Below are 27,785 nucleotides of genomic sequence, written 5' to 3' on the forward strand. Positions count from 1 at the left end.
ATGGCCACTCTAACAGGTGTGAGGTGGTATCTCATAGTTTTGATTTGCATTTCCTTAATTGCCAGTGAGGTTGAACATCTTTTCATATGTCTATTGGCAGTTTGTATGTCTTCTTGGGAGAGGTGTATTTTCAGGCCCTCTGCCCACTTTTTGATTGGATTGTTTAATTGGTTGGTGTTAAGTTTAACACGTTTTTTATATTCTGGAAATTGAACATTTGTCGGAGTTGCTATTTGCAAATACCATCTCACATTTGGTTGGCTGTCTGTCTGTTTTGCTTTCACCCCAATAGAATTTAATTTAAAAAATGATCTAGGATTTGTTTTGTTTTTGCAAGTGAATGAATTCTTTATTCAGGATGCTGCAGTAGGGAGAACACTAAATGGAATGCTTCCCTCAAAATAATCAATGAGAGGGGTTTCATATGGGGAAGAGACAAGAACCACAGTGCCAGCTCCAAGTTTGAGATTGTAATCTTATAGAAAGAAATTGCTTTTCTTTGTGAATTGACCAATCTTAATTCATTGCATCCTGTTCCCAGAATTATTGATTAAAAAGGAGATTTCAAGATGTGAGTTAGCATATATGCATATTATTTGGTTAATCTCTTCCTGCCCACCCCACCCACCCACTCTTCTCTCTTAGATTCCTCAGTCTGTTTCATGTTCCCATCCCTCTGGTTTCATTTTATTCAGCAGTTTATTTTGTTCACTCAATTCCACATATAGGTGAGATCAGGTGATATTTGTTTTTCTCTGACTGGCTTATTTTGTTTAGCATAATACAGACAATAATGGTGAAGGCCTGGAGTGGGGTGGGGACCGGGTAGATGGGGCAATGGGAAGAAAAAATGGGGGACATCTCTAATACTCTCAACAATAAAGATTTTTTTAAAAGACCAAGAAACGCTATGCCAACTCTTTGGCCACAATTAAATAAATAAATAATAAGTGAGTTAGTCTGTTGTTACCAGGAAGTATGTGGTCAGTGTAAATTCAGAACAAAACATTTTACTATTCACTACAAATGACAAGTTTTCCACAGCCTCTGCAATTTACATATGAAATTCATAAAAAGAGATTTACAAGAATGTTCAAAGCAGATGTTCAAGAACGTTCAAATGAGTAAAGCTCTATTCACCATGATCAGACCTTGGAGAACTTTACCTAATTAGCTCTACTCATTCCAACTGAGAAATCAGACTGGGTGTGCATAGTCGGTGCCCAAAATAGTTATTATTTCTGGTGTTTTTTTGTCCTTTTTGTAGATCCACATTTCCATCTGGTATCAAATTCATTTTGCCTGAAGGAATTCATTTAACATATATTGTAGTGTGGATTTGCTAAACATGAAGTCTTTTTTTTTTAATTTTTTTTATTGCTTAAAGTATTACACTAAACATGAATTCTTTTCACCTTGTGTACTTCTGACAATGTCTGTAGCACCTTTATTTGTTGAAAGACATTTCCTGTGAGTATAGTGTTCTAGTTTTTTTCTTTAGAAACTTCAAGGATACCATTCTGCAGCCTCTGTTTGCATTGTTTCCAACAATACGTTTGCTGACACTCTATGCACACTTCTATAGATAGTGATTTTCCTTTGGTTGCTTTTAAGATTTTCTTTTTATCCCTAGTTTTGAAAGATTGACTGTGATGTGCTTTTGCTTACTTTTATTCATTTTTCATGTGCTTAGGCTCATGAACTTCTTGGATCTGTGAATTTATAGTTTTGATAAAATGTAAGGATTTTCTGGCTAATGTTTTTAAAATGTTTTTGCTCCTTTTCCTCTTCTTTGAAGACTCTAATTACACATATATAAGGGCCCTTTAAAGATGTCACAAAGCTCATTAAGGCTTTTAAATTCTGAATTTTTTTCTCTTTGTGTTCCATTTTGGATAGTTTTTATTGTCTTCACATTCACTAATTATTTCTTTTGAAATGTCTATTTGCCCTTAATACTACTCAGTGTATTTTTCATCTCAGCCATTGTACTTTTCATCTCTATAAACTCAATTTGAGTTTTTAAAAACTATTTTCTATGTCTCTGGTAAATGTTTTGAACATATGAAATTATATAATAATAATAATTGTTCTAATGCCACTGTCTGCTAATGCTAACATCTGTGTCAGTGCTAGGTTGGTTTTGATTAATTGTTGTTTTTTCGCCTCATTACAAATCATTATATTCCTGCTTCTTTGCATGCCTGATAGTGTGGCTGGATGTCAGACACTGTGCATTTTACCTTGATAGGTATTGGAAACTTTTTTCTTAAATATATGTTTTATTGGTGTTTTAGAGAGAGGGTGAGAAGATAGAAACATCAATTGGCTGCCTCCTGCACGCCCTCTAGTGGGGGTCAAGCCAACAACCCAGGCATATGTCCTGACAGGGAATCCAAGCAGAACCTCTTGGTGCCAGGGACAACACTCAATCCTGAGCCACACTGGCCAGGCAGTATTCTTGAGCTTGTTTGGGGATGTAGTTCAGTTCCTTGGAAATAGTTTTATCATTGTTGGCCTTGCTTTTAAGATTTGTTAGGCAACATAGTGTTTCTCCTTCTGAATGTATATACAAAGAAACTCAAACTCAAAAGAGTGTGTGCACCCCCATAGTCATTACAGTGTTATTTACAGCAGCCAATATATGGAAGAAGCCCAAGTGCCCATTGAATGAAAAAGAAGATGTGGTACATACATACAATGGAATATTGTTTGGCTATTTAAAAAAAAGGAAATCTTACAATTTATGACAGCATGGATGGACCTAGAGGGTAGCATCTATATTAATAAAAGGGTAATGCTAATTAGACTGGGTTGACTGGACATCTTTTTGACGTCCGATTTCCTTCCGGACAGTTAGGGGGCAGCCAGGCCTGCAGGGGGGGCAGTTAGGGGGCGATAAAGCTGGCAAGCAGAGGCAGTTAGGGGCAATCAGGCAGGTAGGCAGGTGAGTGGTTAGGAGCCAGCAGTCCCAGATTGCAAGAGGGATGTCCAACTGCTGGTTTAGGCACCATCCCTGTGCCTAAACAGTCAGACATCACCTGAGGGGTCTTGGATTGGAGAGGGTGCAGGCTGGGCTGAGGGACCCGCAACCCCCCAGGCACGAATTTCATGCACCGGGCCTCTAGTACTAAATGAAATAAGTCAGTCGAGAAAGACAAATACCATATGATTTCACTCATATGTGGAATCTAAAGAACAATATGCATAAACTAACAAAACACGCTGATAGAAATAAAGTGGGGTAGGGTGTTGGGGGACCAAATAAAAAGGTGAAGGGATTACGAATCACATATTAGAAGTTATAGAATAGACATAGGGAGGTAAAATACAGCATAGAAAATATAGTCAATAATGATGTATGACTATGTATGGTGTCAGGTGGGGACTGGAAATGTCAGGGTAATACTTTGTAAAGTATATGATTGTTTAACCACTATGATATACAAAATAATATGGGCTGTAAACTGTGATTAAAACAAAAGAAAACAAATAAAAAAGATTTCTTAGGTGAGACCAGAGCAGTGTTTGGTTATAGGGCTAATAATTTTTCAAAATGAGTGAAGTCTTCTGAGTACTCTAGACAATGTCCCATGGATTATGTAGTTTTCCAAGTCCTGTGTGAGCTGGTACTGTTACCTTAAATGCATCCCTCCGGTTGTTTTCAAGATGAATGTCCTGATCAATACTTCTCTGAATATGTGAGGGAGCCGCTCTGCAGATCCCTCTTTCTGTGCAACACTTTCTTTGCTGGTATTCCACCTGCACACTCCAGGTGCCATAGACTGCTTGGACTCTGAGTTCCATCTTCTCAACTCAGATTTTCTACCCGGTTTGTTCTCTTGCACCGTGGCCTACAAATTCTGTATAGTGCAGTGGTGAGGCTGTTTTATTTCCATCTCTCAGGAATCACTGTTCTTCATTACCTGATGTTTAGTGTCCTGAGCATCATCATTTTATAAATCCTGTTCAGTTATTTGGTGGTTTCAGGTGGGAGGATACATCTGCCTCCTGGTACTCTATCTTGGCTGGAAGAAAATTAAAAAGTAAAGATTTTGAACCAATGTATTTCTAAGCTATTCAAATTACCAGTGGAAGTAAAGATATATAAAGTCATTTTTTAAATGTCGATGTTCTTTCATTTCCTAGTATAGTCCTAGGTCCATCGGCTAAGGACTTTCTTTTATTTTATAAACCTTGATTGTTGAAGGAAACATGAAGTGCAAAGACATCATCCTGTTCTTGTTGTTTGTTTTTGTTTCATTTTGGGGTTTATTGCTTTGAACATTTTTAGACATAGTATTTTTACTCAAAAATTCTTTATAACTTATCAAGCTTTTTCAAAAAATGCTTGTTTTAATATGTAATGCCTACCAGGAAAGCACGGTAACAATTGTATAGAATATATCACCATATAAATTATGTTTTGAGAAGTTTTAAAATTACCCAAATGCCTTGTGGCATACTAAGATGTCTTTAATTCAAGTGGAAAGGATGTCTCCCGCCTCTTAGAATTCTAAATGACAGATAGTTGACTTTGAGCCTCTGATTCACTAACACTTGTCTTATTTTATTTGCTTGGAATTGCATGCCTTTAAATTAGTTTGGTCCATAAACCCTGTAAAAAAATAACCACTTACAAAGTCCTTTGAGTGTGTCCAATTAGTTTGCTTACCTGAAAATAAAATTTTTCTGCAGTCCATTTCAGGGCAAATAGATGTTTTGTCATAGTGAAATTTCTTTTGTGACTCTTTTTCTAGAATTAATTTAACATGACCAATGTGTGCAATGAAAATATACTTTGCTGGATTGGGAATAAGTAGGGCAAATTTTCCAATAAGAGTAAAATTAATATAGTATTAGTCTTAGATGTCACATACACTGAGGAAAATATTTAACCATTATTTTAGTACCTTACTCATTTCAAAATATATTCCAAATGTTTTCTAGAGATACTGTGAAACATAAAATACTGTCCTTTCATTTTCTTACTTATAAGTGAAAGTAATGCTGGAGATCTATTCTTATATCCTAATTTCAAGATTTGGAAATAGGCTTGAGACCATTTGTCTTAAACCACACTAATAATTAACATTAAGGATTTTAAAAAGAATATAAGACTCCTATTACATCATGCTGCCTTTATATTTATCTAACTAAACATAGCATTAATCTGGAAAATATTGTCCTCCTAAGTAGACATCACAAACTCATGTAGATACATATCTGGCATTCTATGCCAAATTCCATGGCAATGATATGAACAGACACAACCACTGAAAACATTTTCCCATTGCAGTTCACAGTGCCATCTATTTCTTTGTCTTTACCAACAACTAAACTCTCATGATACTATTTCAGATTAGAAACTTTGAGAACTAGTTGACATTTATCTAGCAAGTTGGACTGGCATAATCTTCGGAAGTTAGTTACTTCCGTATCTGCAGAGCTTCCCCAGGAAAGGAGCTGAGGCTACCCATTTGATTTACAATGTTGCCTTTCTTCAAATCTCCTTTGTAATGATTGAGGCTAGTTCGATTACTTGCTGACACAGTTAAAAACAGAAAGGAAAAGGTATTAATGTTAATTTACATTTAATTAATAATGTATTCTGCCAGTTTTCAAACTGCATTTTAGACTTTGTATTTGCTTTAGCAACATTGACCAGAAGTCATTATCTCTCCTCAGGAGGAAATGACCTTGTGAACATTTGCAGAAGGCACCGTTAAGGCTGAATCAGATTATCAGAGGTGCATTGTATTATTGGACTCCCCCTCTGCTTTCACTCATTAGTGCTGCGTGTAGCTCTTCTTCTCTTACTGAGAAATCACATTTGAATATAAGCTATGACAGCATCATCTATATCTCCGTCTCTGTATTGACATCGATAGCTATGTGTATGTTTTAAAGCATTATATGTATGTAAGAAACTGTCAGGCCACGAATCAAAACTATTTTGTGTGGTATAATTCTAATACATAAATTCACATATATACTTTCCAAATTTCCACTTGAATTTACAAAAAAAGTGTTAGCTTTCTGATTATGCAGTATTTCTTGCATACCGAGTTTGCTGAATTGCATAGACATACAGTGAAAACATTAAAATGTTAAGCCTGTCATTTCAATGAGGGAATCATTTTAAGTATCAACCTTATTGTGTATGAGGTTTCCATAATCTGAACCCTGTTTTAGGAGAACTAAACTTCAACATTTGCTCCCCAAGTATCTAGATGTTGTTACTTCCTTCTTCATGGCAATTAAATAAAATGCTTTTGGAATTATAGAAGAGGAAAGGTACATGGTTTTTGTTAGGTCACCAAAGGAGGAATGCACAAGGCCAGAATGGTGAGGGATTATGAATTTATTTGATCATCTGCACACCAGGTGGTCGAGCCTGGATGGCTCCAGCACCCAGTGAGGAGATGGAATAAAACTGAGACCTAGATGTTATCTTTAGGGAGGAAAAGGTTAGGGGTCTTAGTTGCCTGACTGGTTATTTGCTAGGGGAGGATTTGTTACCCTGGCGGAGAAATTTTTTATTTTTCTAGTTTTGTCCCTTGCTATTAAAGGGTTTTTCTCTGGCCTGATTTTTCTGATTTGTTAACAATATGGGAAAGAGTAGAATCTATTTCCAGCCTAATTTAGTACTTTAAATTTCCTGAGATTATAATCTCCCATTCACTGGCTTAACTTCTTATTTTTACTGAACCTTAATCCTTGCTGTTTTACTTTTACACCTTAATACTGCTAGATTAAAGACTTTTATTTTCCTTCAAACAGAGCACCCAAGTTGGTTGCCTTCCAGAAAAACAGGTAGGAGAGAGACATGCTGGCCAGTAATGCAGTGCATACATCTCAAGTAAAAGTAACTTTCTTTTAGTTATGGTATCTCATTAATGGTGAGACTTAATGCTTGAATAATAGCTTTTAGTTTACTCTGTAAATAGTAGTGGAAGAAATTTTAAAATTTCTTCCTTTTAAATTTAAATTTACTTTAAGAACAGCATTCTTTTGACTACTAATCATTTGCATATATATGCAAATTTACTTTGGACTTTACTAGAACCAGTTGTTCATAAAATATTGGCTTCTCATATGAATGAGTTTATATGAGACCTTGATTATATTGTGAAAAGAGAACTTATCAAGTAATTCAAGTATTATTCTTTATTGAAAAAGCAAAGTAAGCAAACTTATACATTTGACCCATGAAGTACAGATGTCACCCCTCTCCCCCACCACCCAGCCAAGCTGAAGAGCAGGCTAGGTGTGGGTCTGAGGCATTATATACACTTCTGTCTTAAAATTCTGCTGCTGCTTATACTGATTGAGCTGAAGAAGTGTCCAGCAACCTTATCCTGCCAGGCTTGGAGACTGAAACCTCAGGCTTTCTTGCTCAGAGTAAAATGGCCCTTGTCCTCCCCTCCCTTTTTTCTCTCTTTCTTTTCCCCTCTCCCCCTCCCTTTCTGTCCTTGTCAGGGGGAGGTAAGGGCTTTTTAGTTACAAGCAGGCTATAAATTAGCTAGTGGTCTGGCCTTTGTTTAAACTTTAAATAGTTAACTTTAGAATTTATTTCTTTCAACATTTCTCTTTTCCTTCTCATCACATATGCAACCTTCACAGATTTCACACTTTCGAATTAGCCTTCAAACCTTCTTTGTATGTCCTCCAAAAATGCATAACCATGCCTCAGACCTTCCATTAAGTATTTCTACTCTAATATTCTTTCTTTCTGTCATACCTTCAGCAACTTGTACAGACCTTTTCTTTCTTTTTTCTTTAAAATGTATTAGAATACTTCACTCTTAGAAACCTTAATTTTCCAAAGATTACCAGAAAGTAAACAGCCAGCATTTCGTAGATTAACATTTATGAACACGCTTCAAATGCAGTCTTACTTTGAAGAAAATATACCTTCAACAAAGTCCAGGAGACCGTCTGTAATAAAAAACTAAGAGCAGACAAATTAAAACATGCTAGCAATCAATGTTTCAGTATTGTATGCTATTTTAAAATATTTAGATGTTTATCATTTAACCCAGCAATGCTCCAAAGCCTCTAAGTTACCAAAGACTTTGGAAAATAATGTATAGGCATATGAGGCTGGAGAAAAGGAAGGGGGAGGAGGGAGCAGACCCAGCAGCCTGTTCCCAGGCCTCCAGCCACTTGGATTCAACACTGCCAGATTTTTCCTTAGAGATAACTTGCTAAGGTTTGGGAGATAATGAGCTCAGCTTCTGATAATAGCCGGACTGTTAAATAAGCCTGTGAGGTAAAGAAAGTTGTTCTTTTGGAAAGGTGGGGTGGGGAGAGGTGACAAGGCGCTGAGGTCAGAGCAGTTTTCAGAGCATTAAAGCGGGGAGAAGGCTGGCCTTGGGGTCTAAAGGCTCAGTGAGTGTTCCCTTTGCTCAGTGGGAGAAGATAAAAGTTGGCAAGCCCAAGAAAAGAGACCATTCTTGTTCAGAGGAGGGGACAGTCATGGAGGAGATAAGAAGATAAGGTGTTTACAGTCCAAGAGTGGCTCAGCCTCGTGGGGTGAGAGAGTGAAACTGAGGTAGGTGACTGTGGTTTGGGACAACTGGGCTTTATGAGGGGATGCATGGTGGCCCTGGCCAGACACCGAGGTAGAATGAGAAAAGAGTAAATGGGGGAATTTAGTAAGATGCAGTACAGAGGTGAGGTGGCTAATGCCTGTGAAACTAATCCATCAACCCCCATAATAGAGACTGAGGAGAGGACAAGGGTCCCAGCGAATTTGGAGAGGGCAGAATAAGTGGCCCCAGTGTCAATTAAAAAGGAGATCGGCTTACCAGTCGCCACAGTCATTACCCGAGGCTCTGTCCTGGTGATGTCAGTCTGGGGGGCCCTGTCGGGGCCTGGGCAGCTTCTTCGGTGGCCAGTCCCAGGAGGTCTGGGAGCTCCAAACCGGATCCAGAGGGCAGCCATGCTGGACTGACTGAGATCCGACCTGGAGCAGCCAGACTACAGTCTGATTTCCAGTGGCCTTTCCCTTCCACACCTTGGGCAGGGCCCAGGCGAGGGTCTCGGTTTGGGCAGGACTTGGCCCAGTGTCCTTCCTTGTTGCATTTGAAGCATGGGCCTGGAGGAGGCTTAGCCCCTGACTTACCTGCGGTTGGAGGACCAGAACTGCATTTGGGGTTCGTGAGAGCGGTGGCTGGGAGCTGGAAGGCCTCCTCTGGGCCTCAGCCTTGGCCTGATCTCACTTTTGTTTTTGGATTTGGGTCTTCTTGTCTCTATTATCGAAGACCTTAAAGGCCAGGTTAATGAGGTCTTTTTGAGGGGTTTGTGAACCTCTGTTTATTTTTCGAAGTTTATGGTGTGTGTCGGGGGCTGTTTGGGATATAAATGGGTGCTCTGGGGAGGTAGGGTCTACAGTGGCCATTTTCTGTAAGGCCTCTCTCTATGAGGTGGGAGAGGAGGAGAGCTGGGTTTTCGTCAGGGCCTTGAGTGACTTCATTAAGTTTGTCATAATTAACCACAATACCCTCAATTCCTGCTGCCTCCCTCAGGGGTAAATGGCCGCAGGAATAGAAGAGGCTGTTGAGGAGGGTGGTCTTTGGGTGGCCTGAGAATGAATGTTAGATGGGAAAGGCTGTTTTGGAGGTTACATTCTCAGGATTTGGGCTCTCAGGGACTTGGGAGAAGGTGGTTGCTGGTTAAGAGGGTCTGGGTTTCGGGAATCTACTACAGATGAGGGAAGGGATGATTAAGGGGGTGGAGGTCAGTGGTCTGCTGGGTCAAAAGTAGATTCAGAATCAGGAAGTGTTAGGGGTAAGATGTTTTGTGTGAAGGAGAAAGATATGAATGGTAGAGCAGGACTGAGAGAGAGGATTGGGACTGGGCGTTGAGAATCTCTGATCATTTTCCATTGCAGTGACAGCAATTATCTAAATTGCTCAGTGTGTTAAAATTGAAAGTACTGTTTTCAGGCTATTGAGACTTATTATCTAGTTTATGTTGTGTCCAAACAATGTTACAGAATAAAGTGAGATGATTGGACATGATTTCCCTGTGAGTGTGCAGAGGGAGTGTGGCATGGCCCATGAGAGAGGAAGGGTGAGTGATAGACCACAAATCCAAAGGTGACTGTTTAGGGCAGGCGTCCCTGCTGCTAAAAAATTACCATGAGAAAGGAGAGATGACCCTCTGAACTGGGAGTCCCCAATCCAAAAGGACCCAAAGCCAAACGCCTGAGGAGTCTTCTGGCCTAGTGCAGGACTTTTGAGACCAGAGACTTCTGAAAAGTCAGTGAGAGAGAGTGGGCAGAAGACTCAAGACGAGGGGAATTGTGGAACGTCACTCACCTAGGGAAGATTGGCCGGTGTGGGATGGAAGGTCAGCAATGGAGAAGGAGAGATTCTCGGTCTGGTGTCCTCCTTGGCTGGAGGGGGCGGGGGGGGGGGGGAACCCTGTAAGGGAGGGTGGCCTGATCGAGGCCTACAATTGAGCCACCTGAGTAGGATTCGGAGGTAAGCCCAGGACAAGCTGCCACTGCCTATTGCTCTCCGAGAAGCAAACTCAGGGTGACTGAAGCCAAGGCAATGGCTCCCCATTCTCGTGGAACCCTCCCCAGTTTCGACACCAAATGTTAGGTCGTCGAAGGAGGAACGCACAAGGCCAGAATGGTGAGGGATTACGAATTTATTTGATCATCCACACACCAGGTGGTTAAGCCTGGATGGCTCCAGCACCCAGTAATGAGAGTCAGTGGCTTTTAAAGGACTTTTGGAGGGCTTTTTCTGGGGGAGACTTCTTTGTGCATACCCAGAGGGGAGATAATGGAATATGTCGCTGCAAGTGAAATGTGGTCTCAGCAAAGGGAATGTCCATAGTGAAATGGCCTGAAAAGCCAGTTCCTGGAGGAGAGGTATCAATTCAGTTGCTTGATCAGACCTAACAGTTTTATCTCTGTAATATAGTAGTAGTCAGAATCATAATGGTACTTCATAAAAATATTACATAATCTTATCTATTCAATTAGAGAGCATTTTATATTATTTCCATTTCATACATGTCATTTCTGCCAAGATGAGATACATCATATTATAATTAATTGCTAGAGTTTCTTATTTTTATGTTTGAGAAAAGGTAAGGATTTATTTTTATAAACTCTTAAAAGTTTGGTGATGATGCATACTTAAATTTAATATCTATGCATTTTATTTCTGTTATCTACCTTATAGTCAAGACAATGTTTCTTTAAAAAGTAACCGTAAAGGGTTACTTAGTCTACAAGCCTCTTACGAGTTTATTAGAACCTGCTAAATCTATAATAATAAAAGCATAATATGCTAATTAGACTGGAAAGCCAAACAACCTTCTAGATGTCATTCCGGACATCTTTCTGGACTAAGCCACGGTGGTGGGGGTGAGGCAGAGGTGGTTAGGGTCGATCAGGCAGGCAGGTAAGCAGTTAGGGTTGATCAGGCAGGCAGGCAAAGGGGTTAGGGGTGATCAGGCAGACAGGCGAGTGGTTAGGGGTGATGAGGCAGGCAGGCGAGTGGTTAGGGGTGATGAGGCAGGCAGGCAGAGTGATTAGAGGTGATCAGGAAGACAGGAAGGCAAGCAGTTAGGAGTTAGTGGTCCTGGACTGCAAGAGGGATGTCTGACTGCCAGTTATCCCCCAAGGGGTCCCAGATTATGAGAGGGTGCAGGCCAGGCCGAGGGACCCCCTGCCCCATGCATGAATTTTGTGCACTGGGCCTCTAGTGTTATTATAATAATTCAAAGGTATAATTGTAGTTGGGGTTCAGAGCATAAGCAAAACAATGCAATAAAAATTTCTTTGTAAGAATCAAGACAAGTGAAACACAATCTATAGCTTCTCAATAGCAAAGCTGCCGTGGAAATTGACAGAAAACAAACATATTGCTCAAGACCTTTTCCTTCCTATTCAAATAGGACCCTGAGGCAGACTACAGTATTTCTCTGACTGACTGAATGAAATTTCCCATCATCACAAGATTACAAATAAATATTAAAAACACTGATTATAACTGAACCAAGAGTTTGATTGTCAGAAATTATTTTTATTATTCTAGTAACAGCTACTACTAATTCCATGACTTATTTCCACACAAGAAATGAAACACACACCATGCTTATATAGAAAGTAATCAACTGACTCTATAGAGTGACAAACTATATTACCCATAGTTGTGCAGATAAATGAAATGATAAATTTTCAAATAAGCCAACTTTTATTACTGCAACAATTCATTCAGGATCACCAAAGTATGAAGTATTCATATGAGAGAATGTTCTAGACATAGGCAGTCCTCCTGACACATGACACTTTGACTTCTGCTGATTTGTATGTTTGCTTTTCAGCCAACTACACACTTAGAATCAACATATTGCCAGCAGGCAGGTAGCACACATATTAAATTACATCAATCAATCAACTGATATTTGCCTTCAAAGGTTTCCCAGCACTCCCTCTCAATCTGACGATAAGAAAAGGGTGGCAGCTTCCTTCACACCCACTCTGTTTTGGGACGTGATCGGTAGCATAAACTGACTAGTAGTTCCCATCTTGTGTTTGGATGAAACTGCACAGAGAGACAAAGGGAAAGGAAATTAGTAGGGAAAGTAGGAGTATTTAGCTTTTCATTTTAAGTTTTGAAATTAAGTTCTCCAATAACATTCTGTGAAGTGGGCAGATGAGTTTTTAATGTTTTCTACTTTACAGATTTGGTAACTGAGAATCAAAGTGAATGTGCATTTTTCAGATTTCACTGCTAAAGCTCTATAAAGATGATTTAATACATGCTATTAAGGGATTTTCATTTAATATAAAATGTCAGGAGAATAATATTTAAGGAGACAAAGATAAGTTTGCCTGATTTTTTTTCTCTGTTTTTGTGGATGTGTCTTCCCTGCTCCAAAGTGTTTAACATTTTAAAGTCAGTAAGGGAAGTTTTGAAGTGCTGTGAGCAATCACAGGGTCATTCCAGGGAAAGCAGTTTTGAAAGTACAGGAATGATTTTGATGACTTATATATTTTAGTTTTTAGTTTTAAAATAACCTCATTATTTTTGTATAAATCTTTATTGGTGAAAGTATTATATATATCCCATTGCCTCCTCCCACCCAAGCCTTCACCATCCACTGTCTGTGTCTATGGATAACCCTGTTATTTTATCTTGACTCTTATCTCCAGGTAACAAGAACTTATTGAAAATAATTATGTACTTTAAATAAGAAACACTGTGGTGAATTTCACTATCTATTCACCTCTGCCTAGCTAAGATGGAGAATCTATGTACTCCCAAACCTGTTTCTCGAGCATCCCTTCCCGTAAAGAATTCTGACTTCAGCTTGTGTTTTAAATCTATGTGAGCAGGTGCAGAACTTTCTAACCTACCCTTACTATCCTTTTCACCAGCATCTCACTTCACGCACAAAGCATGTCCCTTTATCTTTGCCACGACTACGTTGTAAACCCTGAATTTTACTCTGTGGGCAGTGTTCACTCCCCTTTTCCCTCTCAGTCTTTTAAAATGAAAAGTCTTGGTGGAAAGAATTTTCCTCTTTACCATACAAAATTTTCCTGAATAATGCATTCCTGTTCCTTCCAGAATTAAAATTTGAGTGTAAGTCAGAAATCTACACTTGATTCAGTTCAATCCCTTAAAATACTCACATAAAAGAAAAATCTGTGATGACATCACTTTACTCACATTCAATAAAGTATTAGTCTTATGGCCAAATGGAAGTGCTTGCTTTTATGAAATAAGACTCATATCAACATGAATCTAAGCTTTGACTTTCTCCAAGATAACATTCCATTTATGCTGTTATTTTCAGGAGAGAAAACTCAGCATCCCATAACTAAAACTATAAAGGGGATGAGAATAACCACTGATTTATTCTAACATTGATTCTCTACCAGATCAATGGCATCACTCCAAAAGATTTAAAAACACATGGTTACCTGGCTGGTTTGGCTCAGTGGATACAGTGTAGGCCTGTAGACTGGAGGGTCCAGATTTGATTCCCGGTCAAGGGCACATGCCTGGGTTGCTGGCTCCATCCCCAGTAAGGGGCGTGCAGGAAGCAGCCAATCAATGATTCTCTCTCATCATTGATGTTTCTACCTCTCTCTCCCACTCCTTTCCTCTCTGAAATCAATACAAATATATTTAAAAATACATGGTTTGCAAAAGTGATGCCTTCTCACAGATAGAGTGCTATAGGGGCAGTTTTTAATGACTTTAAATACCCATGTGGTCTAAATAAGCATGTATAAAAATGTTTTGGAATTTATTCACCTCAATTTTAACAATTCTGAATTTGTTCAGAATTGCTAAAAAATAAGTTTAATGTTTAGCAATTACAATAGGTACTGGTTAAATAAATATTTATAAGGTGGAATATTGTGCAGTCATTAAAATTACTTCTTTTCCATATTCAGTGTTCTTGAATGTTTATACTATGGGTATTTATTTATTTTTTTATTTGGTGACTCTATGTAGGATTTTATTTACACGGACACTCAATTACAGATAAGGCGATTTCTAGGATCCATATGCCTTCCTAGAGCTACTTGGTTTCGGGTTTCTTGTCTCGGGCTTCAAGCTTGAGACCCTCAGCGGCTGGGGACAGGCAGGGAAAGCCTCCCGAGGACTATTCTGGGCAAACTTGCGGAACTCTTGGGCCAACTCCACCGGCTCAGCCGCCGCCCTTCACCTCATCATCATAGGGGAACTCAGTTAGCCAGACAGGGGGAGTCTTTCCGGACGGCTGTCCCTCAAAGCCATCGTCTGCCAGGATCCTTCTTAGGTCAGGATGGGTGGCAAAGAGGACCCAAACCTGCCCCAGCTCTTCCTCTCATGCTGCCTGGCACACGGAGCCCGCGGACTCCGGGCGTCAGCTCACCTGTAAGGTCTTCACAGGGACGGGGCGGGGAAGCAGAGACAGCAGGCTGTAAACAATCCCAACCGTTTCTGCGGGGTTGGGGCGCCCACTGCCATCAGGGCAGCCAAGGGTTCCAATTGTGCACGTGAGATCCCCAGGAAAGCCGGCCCGGAATGACTCCATCAGGCGGACACGGACCGCTGACTCATTGGCAGGACGCCCGCACTCGCTGGATATCCTTGGGCAGGATTTCAGCCTCCTACTCTCCAAAAGCCCAGAGCTGTCTGTGGGCCACACCATCCCGTGTTCCCACAGTGGGGGCTTGCCAGCTGCAGCGCTTTCCCTCCTCCCAGGCAGCAACAGCGGGAGGGGCGCCCCACCACCCCCACCCTGGGCAGCGCCTCTCGGTGGCCGCCCCGTTCCCGGGTGCTGACCTTGGGGATTTTCTTTAATTCTCACTTGTGATTTAAACAGTCATGTGAGGGTTGTTTGGCCTCTTCCCAGATACCTTCCAAAACGCCACCCCAAGTCATATGCGAGCCATTATTTCCAGACAGCCAAGCATGCTTCTTTGACAATGCTGGGGATGAGCATCTGTATACTGCCAGCTGGGTTCAGAAGAGCTTAGCTCTGGCCTGCAGGGTTGTTGTTTTGTGTTGTCTTGTTTTGTTTTGTTTTTCTCTTATTGATTAAGGTATTATAACTGTGTGCTTATCCCTCCCCTCCCCCCCATTGGGCCTGCAGTGTTTGATGGCTTCAGTGATACAGGACGTTTTGGATGTTCTCCGAAGAAATGGCTTTGGGCACTCTTTATTGACATGCCTCAACATTAGTGAGCAGGAAAACCTCTCTATAGAAATTAAATATGAGTTAAAACTTCTCAAGATTTTTCTCCTTCAAGTTAAAAAGATTATTCTTATTTTTATGGATGATGTCTAAGTGGGGACAGGGACTCCATACTAAAGTTGCCTACAATTAGTTCAATCAATGAAATTATAAAGGTTGCTTCTCAAATAATGCCTAAATTCTCTGAAAATCACCACAAATTTGCCTTTAAGCAGCCATATTAAAATACCCCCCAAAATAAAATACTAAAACAAAAATTTTGGTATTCATTTAAATAGACTTTCACCCTAAATTGTTGCAATGAAATAAGGCTAGAAATTGTATTAAAATGCACACATCAGCTTGATGTTAAAAAATTGCTCTTTATTAAGCTAATTATTCTCTGGAAAGACCAAAACAGACATTTTATTTTGACATGTAGAAATTTTTTCTGGGAATATAGTCACCAAATACATAGGTTGCCTTTTAGTATCAAACAGATTAAAAGGTTTAACTGGAAACAAAAAATAATTAATAGGTTACAGAGAAAATTCTGAGTTGTTTCTGTAAATAAAATAATTGCTATAATAATTTGCTGATTTTCCTTATATTGACATTGTATCCAGAATTTAACAATAAAGGAAGGTTATTTTACTCCTTATTCTTTCAACACTCGTAGTAAGCCTCAGTGCAAGCCACTGTTCTAGATTCTGGAAATTCAAAGGTCGGCTCCTAGATATGATAAACCCTTGCTCTGGGCTTCAAAAAATATAATACTGTTGTAGAGAACCCAGAACAGATTCATTCTTGAAACATTTCTAAAAAAAAAAAAAAACTGGTGTTATGTGTTAAGAGAAATTTGGAAGGAATCTTTTTCAGAGAAATACTGCTCAAACAAAATTTTTCCTTACCCCAGAAAATGAAAAGTAATAGGGGTTATAGTAGGTGTTTTATTATATCATTCAACTAAGTGTAGCATTGTTTTAAAACCAATGCAGAGATTTTGCTGTAAAAAAAAAAACAACAAAAAAAAAACTTATACTCTGCAAGGCATATCCCATTATGGTTTTTATTAAGATATTTTGGTTTTTGTAAGTAAGAATTTTGAAGACTATTGAGTGTAAAAGATGTTTGGAATGTTGACAATTTTAGGTTTTGCTCATAAATTTCTCAATAGAAATTAAAGCTCTACATTTAGGTTTGTTTCATTCATATTTGTAGCTCATTTTTGAAGGTATTCGAGGTCCTGGCATAGAAGGTGACATTGCCATTGATGATGTATCAATTGCAGAAGGAGAATGTGCAAAACAAGACCTAACGACTAAGAGTAAGTGTCTCTTTTTTAATTGGTTTGATGAGATGTTAATGTAAATACTATCAAATTAATATATTCTAATTTAAAAATTTATTTTTAGTTTGTTTATTTAGAATTTCTTATATTTAAGAAGCTAACATTTTGAGGATAACTTAAAGGCAAAGTATTAAATTTGGCTGTATTCTTGTTTAGCCTAAGAAAAAATATAATTTTGATTTAGGTTTATGATTTTTAATTGGGATTTTAAAATATTTTGGTTGATATTATTAATTTCAGAGGTTTTCAACTTTTCTTAAAATATTTAATTAATCTATATACTCAGCATATATTTGTACAGACATAGTGCTTTTTAATCGTCCAGTTTGTGAAAATATTTCTTAGGTTTTACGTTTGTTAAACATTTTAACAGGTTTAATATTTTAAACAGTCTTAACAGGTTTTTCCCAAAAAATGTATACACACTTTAACAGCTGATAGCTCAATTTTGAAAATGAAATGTATTTTAATAAGCACTTCCTTTATAATTATTCAAAGTGTGTATATATATTTTGGGGGGACACCCTATATTAAATAATGGATTAGCCCTATTTTATAAAATATATTATTATTGATTTCCGAGAGGAAGTGAGAGGGCGAGAGAGATAGAAACATCAATGATGAGAATCACTGATTGGCTCCTGCACAACTCCCACTGGGGACCAAGCCCACAACCTGGGCACATGCATCCAAGCAGAACCAAACCCGGGACCCTTCAGTCCAAAGGCCAATGCTCTATCCACTGAGCCAAACTGGCTAGGGCTAGCCCTATTTATTTATTTTTTTCTGGTATAATTAATCTCCTTCTACCTGCGCCACAATCAATTGCTTGGTAATTTGGTTCCACATTTTTTTTGGTTTGAATATTATGGCTTGATGATCTCTTCAAATGTTATTTTTCACTACAAATCAATTTTTATAGAAAAGAGGCATAAATAATGCAAAAACCATCAGAGTGTGTATTGAGCTGCTTCTTGAAAACTTCATCTTCATGTTGTTCATTTGAAGTTGAGAAACCTCAAATCATTCCTATTAAAAATTTTTCCAATTGAAAGATTTTCATAGGACCATCTGGAATCCTTACTTTTGTGATCACATAAACAGGTATAAATGCAACTAAATTTATAAAAATAAATTCATCAATTATTCACATACAAAAAGCGCATGAAAGTCAATTTTGTATTAAGTCTAGAGCAAATCTGAGTCTTTGTTAATTGAGTATAATTAGTAAGAAATTATATCAGACTAGTTGTTGAAAGTCGTATTTGTACAGCTACCCAGTGATTGCTCTCTCATATGAACTGAATTGATTACATCTTTAATCATTGTAAAAAGACAGAAGCTAAAATTGTATATAACAATGAGCCATTTTGCTCATAGATTTACCTTCTTATCATTACACTTAGCATTTCATTTCAAGTAACACATTTGTAAATTTCACCCTGTGTCAGGCTAATTTCACTTTAGAAAATTAATAGCTCAAATGAAATAGGTTTGTCAATGCACAGAAAAGCATGCTTTCTCCTCAGAGGAACTGGGATTTCCTCTGGATTTTATAATATGAATCAGTGACAGTAACATATTAACCAAAGATAGTTACTATCTTACAAAGAAAATTTATATTTGATAACTTAATCACTGAAAAATATTATAGACTAAATTCAATAAGGTGAATTAAACTTTCCAAATGATGAAAGCAAGAGAACATAATTTACTTCTGAAATAAGAAAGCAGAAGTAAAAGTAGATACAGTGAAATGATAACGAAAACTTACAGGAACTTTATTATTACCCAATAGAATGTTTCCTTAAAATACTAAATCCAGAGAATGTGGGGCTGTCTTAGATAAAATACATCTATAAGTATTAACGTTAATTATTTTAGCCTCTGTTAATCAGAGGCAGCACATAACCCTAATTAAACAAAATATATTCTATTTGGTGTGAGGAAGTATTTTGTTAATTTGTACTATTCATCATTTATTAAATTCATTTGGATGAAGAGTGTTCAATGAATATTAAAGTAATGTTAATTTCTAAGTACAAACCAGTTTGGCAATCAAAAGCCTCTTCCTAACTGCTCAGACTGCCAATCCTTCTAGGGCAGTAAATGATACTGTGTCCCATCCACACTGTCAAAAGCTGAGATTGTGTGTCTCTTATTTTCAAAACTCAGTTCTCCCCCAGGTGAGAGCCATGTTGTAACTTAAGCCAGGTTAATGAATTATGGGGTTTACCTGCGTTAGCATCCCTAGGTAGGGTATATGTCCTAAGAGATATGACCTGAACTTGAGGCGTTAGGTGAAATACCAATTGTAGAAGGAATCTCAAGGCAGAGTGCTGGAAGATATATTTTAGTTAGAATGGACTTCATAGTGCTTCTAAAAATTACACTAAAGAGATAATTATTTAACTAATTTATAAATGTTGGACTGATCTGAATATATATAATTCACTATTTGCAGTAGCTAATTTCAATACCCATAACAATTCCTTCCTAGTTTTCATCAAGTGTAGTTTTTCTCTCAGTCTTTAAGCTTAAACATTTCTGAAAGCTTGTGTGTGTGTCGGGGCGGGGGGGGGCAGGGGGGGGGACTGACGATTAGGTTTCCTGAGAATTTTCTATGTGTGCATGCTTTCATGTGGCTAGCAGAACTCAGGCTGAGTGCTGCCACAAACCTACACAAGTATCTTCTGAACAGTTTTTATAGCATTTTATATCAATTTAAATCTGCAAATATGTTTAGCAAGTGCCTAACCACATATTAAAATGATAGTCCTTTCACTTGTCTTGGAAATGAAGCTGATAAATAAAACTGAAAAGAAAAAAAAAAGTTTTCCAAAATTGTTTTCATATACAAAAAATGTTTCATTAGTTTACCAAAGTGGAGTTGGTTGTTGCATGGAATACTTATTTTTTGTTTGGTTGTTTCTTGGCATTTGTTTTCCTTGTCTTTAGATTCCGTTGATGGTGCTGTTGGAATTTTAGTACATATATGGCTTTTTCCAGTTATTGTCCTCATCTCTATCCTGAGTCCTCGAAGGTGACCTTATCCTGGCAGAGGCTATAAAAGATTCACCAGGCACTGGCATGAAGAGTCTTTGTAAATGGACATTGAAAAAACAAACTACCAAAGATTCCTCCACTGACTACTGACTCAAAAATAAAATAATAAAAACAAATTTTTTAAGCACTGGGGATAAAAAGATGTCATGGAAGTATAAGTTATTCCAAACTGCGTATACAAGATAGTCTTGACCTGAATAGAGAAGAGACCTTCAGGTGCTTTTGTGGCTAAAACGATCACAGTGTCATCTGGTCATCTGGTTGAACTCTGGGGGGAAAAAAAGAGCTATAGAAATTCTTGTCAAAGCACAAAGTCTTGGATGGTTTTGTTTCAAATGAATAGTTTGCTTGTTACCATGGAAACCTAATGGCCTGCCAACAAAAACCTCACTGTAAACAGGGTACGTGAAGAGCTGGCATTTATTTTCCTTTGGAAAAGCTTTTACGTAGAGAATTCAATAAATGTAGGCCCTTTTACCTTTGGTTGTTACCCTTCCTTGAAAAGAACCTGAACTCAGAATTATTTAAAACATTCATCCTCCCCACCTATCCCCACCCTACCTTTATAGTTTGTATTTGTTTTCCTCCCATGGCTAAGCTAGATAACTGTGTGCTGTCTCTTTTTGCATGCACTGCTATCCAGGATAGTCAACCTGGGCTTACATAACACACAGGCTTATCGGAGTTTGCTCGCGGCCACTTGAACACCCAAACCGTCATCTGTTCCAGTGAAGAAACCAAACCACCATCTTTTATAAATTGCCATGGAAACTAAGTGCCTTCAATGAAACAAGCCTGAATAATTTCCAGCTCAGAAGCTTGCACTGCTAAGAGTGGTTTGTGTAAAACTGTTTTATAAACAAACTGCAGAGCCGAAACGTGCAAGTTGCAGGCAAGACAACAAAGCCGCTTCTGACGAAGAAAGGACCGAGCTGCTGCGGAGCCGACGCGGAGGAGACACTTGTTTGGCCAGACAGCCACGGCCTCTCAGCTGATCGTCCATGAGAACGCAACGTCCACTGAGACCAGACAAGGGAGCAACTTTTTTTCTTCCAGGTTATTGAATGGGTCAACCAGAGCAAAAGGTTAAGATAATACTCAGCTCAAGAGTGATTTTTCACTCTCACCTCCATTCGAAGTGAAATTGGCCCTAGCTTTAGAGGGAACAAGAAAATGTTTGTGATTTCAGTGCATACAAACTCTACAGCGGAACTGGGCCTGAAAAATCTGGCTTTATTCTAAACTCTGAGGGTAACATGCCTCTGCCCTTAAGTCAGACTCTGTGCAAATTGTGAAATATTATTTTATTATTTTACAAAGATTAAAAACACTTTTACAGAAAAAAAAACAAAAACCTGTAAAAATGATTTTGAGCTACCTGAGGATAAATCATACCTTTAACCAGCCAGTTTTCCAATGCATTGTAAATTTCACTTAAACCTGTTGGTTATGAAAATTTGAAGATCTCTTTCCTTAAATTATCTCAGCTTTTAACTTCATTTAAGACTTTTGTCTAAAGAAGAATATTATTATTATTATGTTCTATCAACACCCCAGGATTTAAAAAAGAACTGGTTATGCAAGTAATTGGGATATAAGTATTAAATTATAACATTTGCAAATATTAATATAAAAAGCACAACAAAATGTAGTGGGGAAATGACACAGCTTGATTTTTTTTTAAGTCTATAGAAATGTTTGTGCAAATTCAATAATTCACCTTAAAAGATAACTTTACACTATGTTCAATAAAGCCTCTTTCCAGGTAAGGTATGAAAAGCAGTATGTGTGTTTGTTGAGCAGTGTTCACTTACCACCAAAATGAGAATAGCTATACAATTTATCTGTTATGTCACCATGGGATAAACCTTCAGTGCTTCATGTACCTTAATGTCTACAGGAAGGAATTTTAACAGGAACTCCCTGATGCACTCTCCCACATTTGTCATACACGTAAAAAAAAGGCAAATCTTTGAAAGTAAAACATGAAACAAATATGAACTTGGAATTAAACATGTATTTTCATACTTAAAGAGGGGACTAGTTTGAATATCCTAAGTAGTGATAGAATTGAGCCAAGCCAAACCTTTTAAATTAAAATGGATAAACACATGAATTTCATGACTTATTTGAAAAAATCAGGCATATTGTTGTGTTTGTTTTTTATGTTGTTTTTTTCAAAATTACAGTCATGCCAAAGAGATAAACAATATTTGGGGCACTTAGCTTAATGTATACTAAATTTTCCTTCAGTTTGCCTTCCATTTTGTGTGGCAACTATCTTCTTTTCTCCATTATCCCGTATTAGTAGACCATCTTTTTTATTGATTTCCTGCACTCTCATTGCTGGTAACACCAATAAAATGGTTTTAGATCTAAACAGAGGCTTAACTCATTGCTGCCTTCTTTTCTTAAATTTTGATTTGAGTCAGGATTTTACAAAAAACTAAAAAAAACCTATATTCAAAATATTTGGATATACATATGTCATTTTCAGGAAAGCAAGTCTCCATTTCTTCAAAGTAGCTCTACACAAAGAAACAGCTGTAACTGAAAGTTTCAATCCTACTATTAAACATTAATAAGGTATTAAGACATTATTACCTTTACACTGTAAAAATACACAAGGCTTCAGAAGTTCATGAGAACTGGCTGGTACTTCAAAATTAATTTTGATTAAATTTTTGAGAAATTGCTGATGAGTGCCAAGAACAAAGGGCAATCAGAATTGCAAAGCAATCATATTTATTGATATGGTAACAAAGTATATATCTCAAGTGGGTTCTGGATCATTTATGTAAACCAATAAACAGAATTAGAATCAATGTTTTTCACTCCAGATCAAATGTTTCATTGTTTTAATTGAAAGTCAACGGATAAAATGCAGGAATTTTTTAATTGGGATAAGTGAAATAAATGTAAATTGTGTTAAGTAGTCGCTTCTTTAATATTAGTGATAATACGACAATTTACCTGTTTACCAACTGCCTTCCTTTTCCTAATATTTTTTGTGTTTATTATAAGTTGAACTCACTAAAATATCCCCCCTTTTCTTTTTTATAACATATGTTAAGCGTGATGGATGTCAATCTCTTTTCTTCTTTTATAGGAAGGCATCAGGCAGTGGAGATTTTAATTTCCAGGAGAAAGATTATACTACATAATCTCCTACTGCCAATAATTGATCCTTGATTAATTAGGAGCATTACTTGGTTTCATCATTTCAAAGACACTTGCTTCTCCACATTTTAACATCTCTGCAGTTGGCCTATTTGAATTTCTATTGGCAGCATTGCTATGTAGTGATATATAAAATTATACTGCATCCAAAAACTGATGACATTTAGATATCAAAAGTCACAAAAGTTTTCAGAAGTCACAAATCATGCCCAATATTATTACTTTTCATTAGTAACAGTGGCCCCATTTTTGTGGAATTTATATTAAATACTCAATGTGCATTATTTAAAAATAACATTTTTTATTTTGTGCTTTACAATCTGAATATATATATATATATATATATATATATATATATATATATATGGTCCTACTTTTTTATGTTTCCTGCTACATATTTTTTAGTTCCATCACGAATTATAATATGCTATGTATCACTGGTTTAAAATGTTTTTTTCAGTTTCATGTGATTAAATTTTCTTTAAGACTTGAAAGATCCACGGTATTGGACAATGCCATGAAATAGGCTAAACTAATGGTACTTCATATACATCACAGAGTTGACTTTGCATGGCAATAAAGTATGATAATCAGAATCACAAAACAGCTAGTCACTTATATCATGTTATAGATAGTACAAATAATCTCATTCATTACTTTCATATTTTAAAATATGACAAAATATGAGTGACAACTGTACTAACTTTTCACCAAACACGCATTTTTATTTTAAAGACTATAATAAACTTATTTGTCAAAATGTGTAATTTGAGAACAGTTAATTTAGTTCGGTACTTGAAATTGTATGAAACTGGCTGTGGTATTTTTCTTGCTCTGTTTTTTTTTTTTTTTTTTTTTTTTTTAGTGATTTGAAAGATGGTGACAGGCTAATCTGATTTTAGTAAGTGATTTCAAAAGATTCTTTTGAATGAATGTTCTTTATCAAAAAATTTTTTTGTGTTTTGGTTTTTTTTTAATGTGCCTTTTGACTATCAGGGCCTTTCAAGAGACATGTAAACTGGAAAAAATTTACTCTCACTTCATTTTTTTCTTGGTTGATGACTACTTCTTACTAATTGCTTCGTCTGTGTCTCAACAAAGCAGAAGGTATACTCTTCTTGCAACTGGGTAGTTGATGTCAATGAGGAGTTATTACATTTTCTGTGAAAACAATAAAATCATAGGGTTCAATCCCAAGCTATTTTTCTTCCTACAATGTTCCCTTTGTAGCTAACTAGTTTAATTAGTTTTCTTAGTGCTTATTTTTAAAAAGCAATGTCTCTGGCATTTTCTACTTTAACTTAGGAGAAAAGCTACCACAGGCTGATCAGACCTTTTTTCAAATCTGATATAAAAAGTTCTTTCCTGAGTATACATAATATTTATAAATAAATATGTATGTTATTACATAGAAAATGTAAGACTTAAAGACTTGAAATTTTAATGTGAAATATGTCAATTCAGAATCAATCCTTTATATGTTTATGTCTGCTTAGAAACAGAAGTGAAAGTTAAGAAGAAATAAATATTCCATATATTTGTAAATGGACTACTTAATTGACATTATTAATATAAAACTGAATAAATTATGAGTGGTGATTACACTACCCTGAACCCACGTTGAGTATATTAAAAATAAAGAATTGGAATTCAAAATTTTGTATAGGGCAGAGGTTAAACTCTGGGTAGAAAATGAAATAGTTTTCTCAAGGGAATATTTATAAGTGATTGAATTTAATTTCAATTGTACTAATTTTCCATGAGTTGAGCTACAATGTATTCTTAGTTTTCAATGAAATGATGGCAAATTCTATGAACTAGAGATTAGTTCATTAGTTTCAGTTTGTTTTCCTATGGCTCTTAATTGTTGTCCTGGATTTCCAGGATATTTTTATTTCTTGAGTCTCATCAGTATATTTAAATGTATAAGTTTAATCAGATATACATTGTGTTAAATTTATATTGAATATTAGATACATTTCAGATCTCAAAATTTAGATTTTACTTACTTTTCCTTTGGCTAAATAGTTTCAGATAGTTGTATGTTTTCTTTTTCCTTTGGATTTTCTTTCAATAAATAAAATTATGTTAACTACTCTATTAGTGTTTGGGGGAAATTTCTGCTGTCAATAAGAACTTAAGATAAAAATAGAAAGATACATAAATGGCAATTATATTTGCAAATTAAGATGAATATTCATCATTTCTCTCACTATTAAAAAGCTTTTATAGACTCAACACTGCAGTGAAACACAATTAGCCCATTAAAGATATTTGTTGACTTTTACATTCTTTGTGAGGGATCATTTATAAGATTGTATTAAGTCGGCACTATAATATTCCTAAATGAAGTGTGCTTTAAAAATTATGGCTTAATGTAATATATCTGGTCTTCTATATGATATGTGAAATAATTGACTGCAGGTTAAGAACTCCAATGTTATTGAGGATGATAATTTTAATGACATATTTCATGGGGGCACTAGGCTAAATGTGGGTTTTCTGAGGGAAACAAGTAATACTACTTGACAATGATTTGAGTAAAACAATGTATAAATGGAATTCTGAAAACTATCTTGCTTAGCATTGTTTTTCTACTGCCTATTTAGCTTAGTTTTCTCTTGATCTTTAGTATTATATCTCTAAACATATCACAAAATTGTGAAAATGCAAATACAATCAACATTAACAGACCTATTTACCATATTTAAAAGCCAGCTCAGCTGCTCCCTAAAGTACATGTTAAAGTACTATTTATTCTCCATAAGCTGTTTAGTTTGATGGTGAAATTAAAGACTTTACCAATATTTGATTTCCTGCAGTACTTATATTCCTTTAAAGTATTGTTGTTGCTTTTTTTTAAAAAAATGATTTTAGAGAGAGAGCAAGGGAGAAGGATAGAGAGATAGAAACATGGATGAGAGAGAATCATCCATTGGCTGCATCCTGCATGCCCTCTACTGGGGATTGAGCCTGCAACCTGGGCATGTCTCTTGGTGAATCAAGCCAGAGACCTCTTGGTTCACTGGTCAATGCTCAGACACTAAGCCACACCACTAGCAGGGCAAGTATTCTTTAGTTGTCTGCTTATGTGCTTCCCAGATGAAACTATAGCCTTCTACATGGCAAGGTCTATGACCTTTTACAAGTTTAAGAACTTTCAATTTACCTAGATTCTACAGTGATTATTGAATTAATGACTGCTAAATTAATCCATGATTTAGAGCTATATTTAGAACAGACTTATGTAATGAACCTAGGCAATAAGCAGCAATGTCACCTTTCAGTTATAACGTCAATGAAATTTCATGGACAGAAGATACCTCCTACCGTATGTACTGAAAAAAAATGAGGAGTCAATGCAATTGAAACATCAGTTTAAGCATTTGCAATCCAACTTTCCAGCTTAACAGAAAATTATATTTCTTATTAAAGGGAAAATGTTGTTAATGTTTTTGCAAACAGTCCTTATATGGTTAAACTAAGGAAAACAAGACTAATTCTGCATGCTTTATGTTATATGGCATCATTATATATGAGTATAATACTACATAGAATATTATGTTTAATTTTACAATAGAGAGGTCATATGAGCTGTAGCTAAATTCAAAGACTTAACTCTTTTCTAGAGTTTGTAGTAGATATTTATTGGGATCCTATCATTCACTATACATGAAGTATATTTAAACATGCAAATATTTTCAAGTTGTATAATAATTTGATTTACATACGCCAAAATTGTAACAATGATTAACAAGGGAAAGTTCTATTTTTCTTCCCTTCCTTTGCTAAAGTTTTTGATAGAGAAAAAGTATTCTTGTAAAATAAATGCTATTAAAATAAAAATAATAAGATACTTATGTAGTTCTGGGTAATATTTTAGATAGCAAAATTGAATTCTTACACATAACAAAATGATGTAAAACAAATTCATTTTCAAAATTAGAAACAGTGTTGATCAGAAAGGACTATTTTTATTATTTTATTTTGTTTCTGCTTTGAATTTTATGTCTTAGCTTCCAAAATTAACACAATTCAACAGTCTAATGAGCCCAAAATAAGAGATTGTATAGTGCTAGTATGTAGCAACCCCACAAAAATTAATTTTGAAGTAAATTAATATAAGTAATACAGTGTCTGTTATAATTTTTTAATAAAATAAACATGCATCTTTCCTTTTCTATTGATCTAGTTTTCTACAATATCATGTACAAGCCTGGTATTTTGCATGTATGCAAATGGTCTTTCCAATGCAGGAGTATCTGAGGGCATTGGAAGCAGACCCATTCTGAACCTACATCCCACATTAGGGCCTGTAGTTCCTCACTCGGCAGTTCAATCCTTCATGCTTATGTTGCTTTGTCCATTTAGTCTTCTTTTAAGCTATAAATATGCCCATTTTATCAGTTCACAGTCTTCCAACATCTAACAAAATAGACTGAGGAATCACTGGACTTACTGGAAGGGGCTTAGGAACAGG

At 36.5% G+C, this 27,785-nt stretch overlaps 1 protein-coding gene across 1 annotated transcript in view; it reads left to right on the forward strand.

The window, feature by feature from the left end:
* The window catches only part of MDGA2 (MAM domain containing glycosylphosphatidylinositol anchor 2), a 951,352-nt gene extending 927,729 nt beyond the window's left edge, over positions 1–23,623 (forward strand). The window contains 2 exon segments of the mRNA XM_059659042.1: positions 16,930–17,035; positions 20,018–23,623. Coding sequence (XP_059515025.1) covers positions 16,930–17,035; positions 20,018–20,106 — 195 coding nt within the window. The 3' untranslated portion in view covers positions 20,107–23,623.
* The last annotated feature ends 4,162 nt before the right edge of the window (positions 23,624–27,785 follow it).

This window comes from Myotis daubentonii, chromosome 1 (assembly GCF_963259705.1).
Source record: "Myotis daubentonii chromosome 1, mMyoDau2.1, whole genome shotgun sequence".
NCBI lineage: Eukaryota > Metazoa > Chordata > Mammalia > Chiroptera > Vespertilionidae > Myotis > Myotis daubentonii.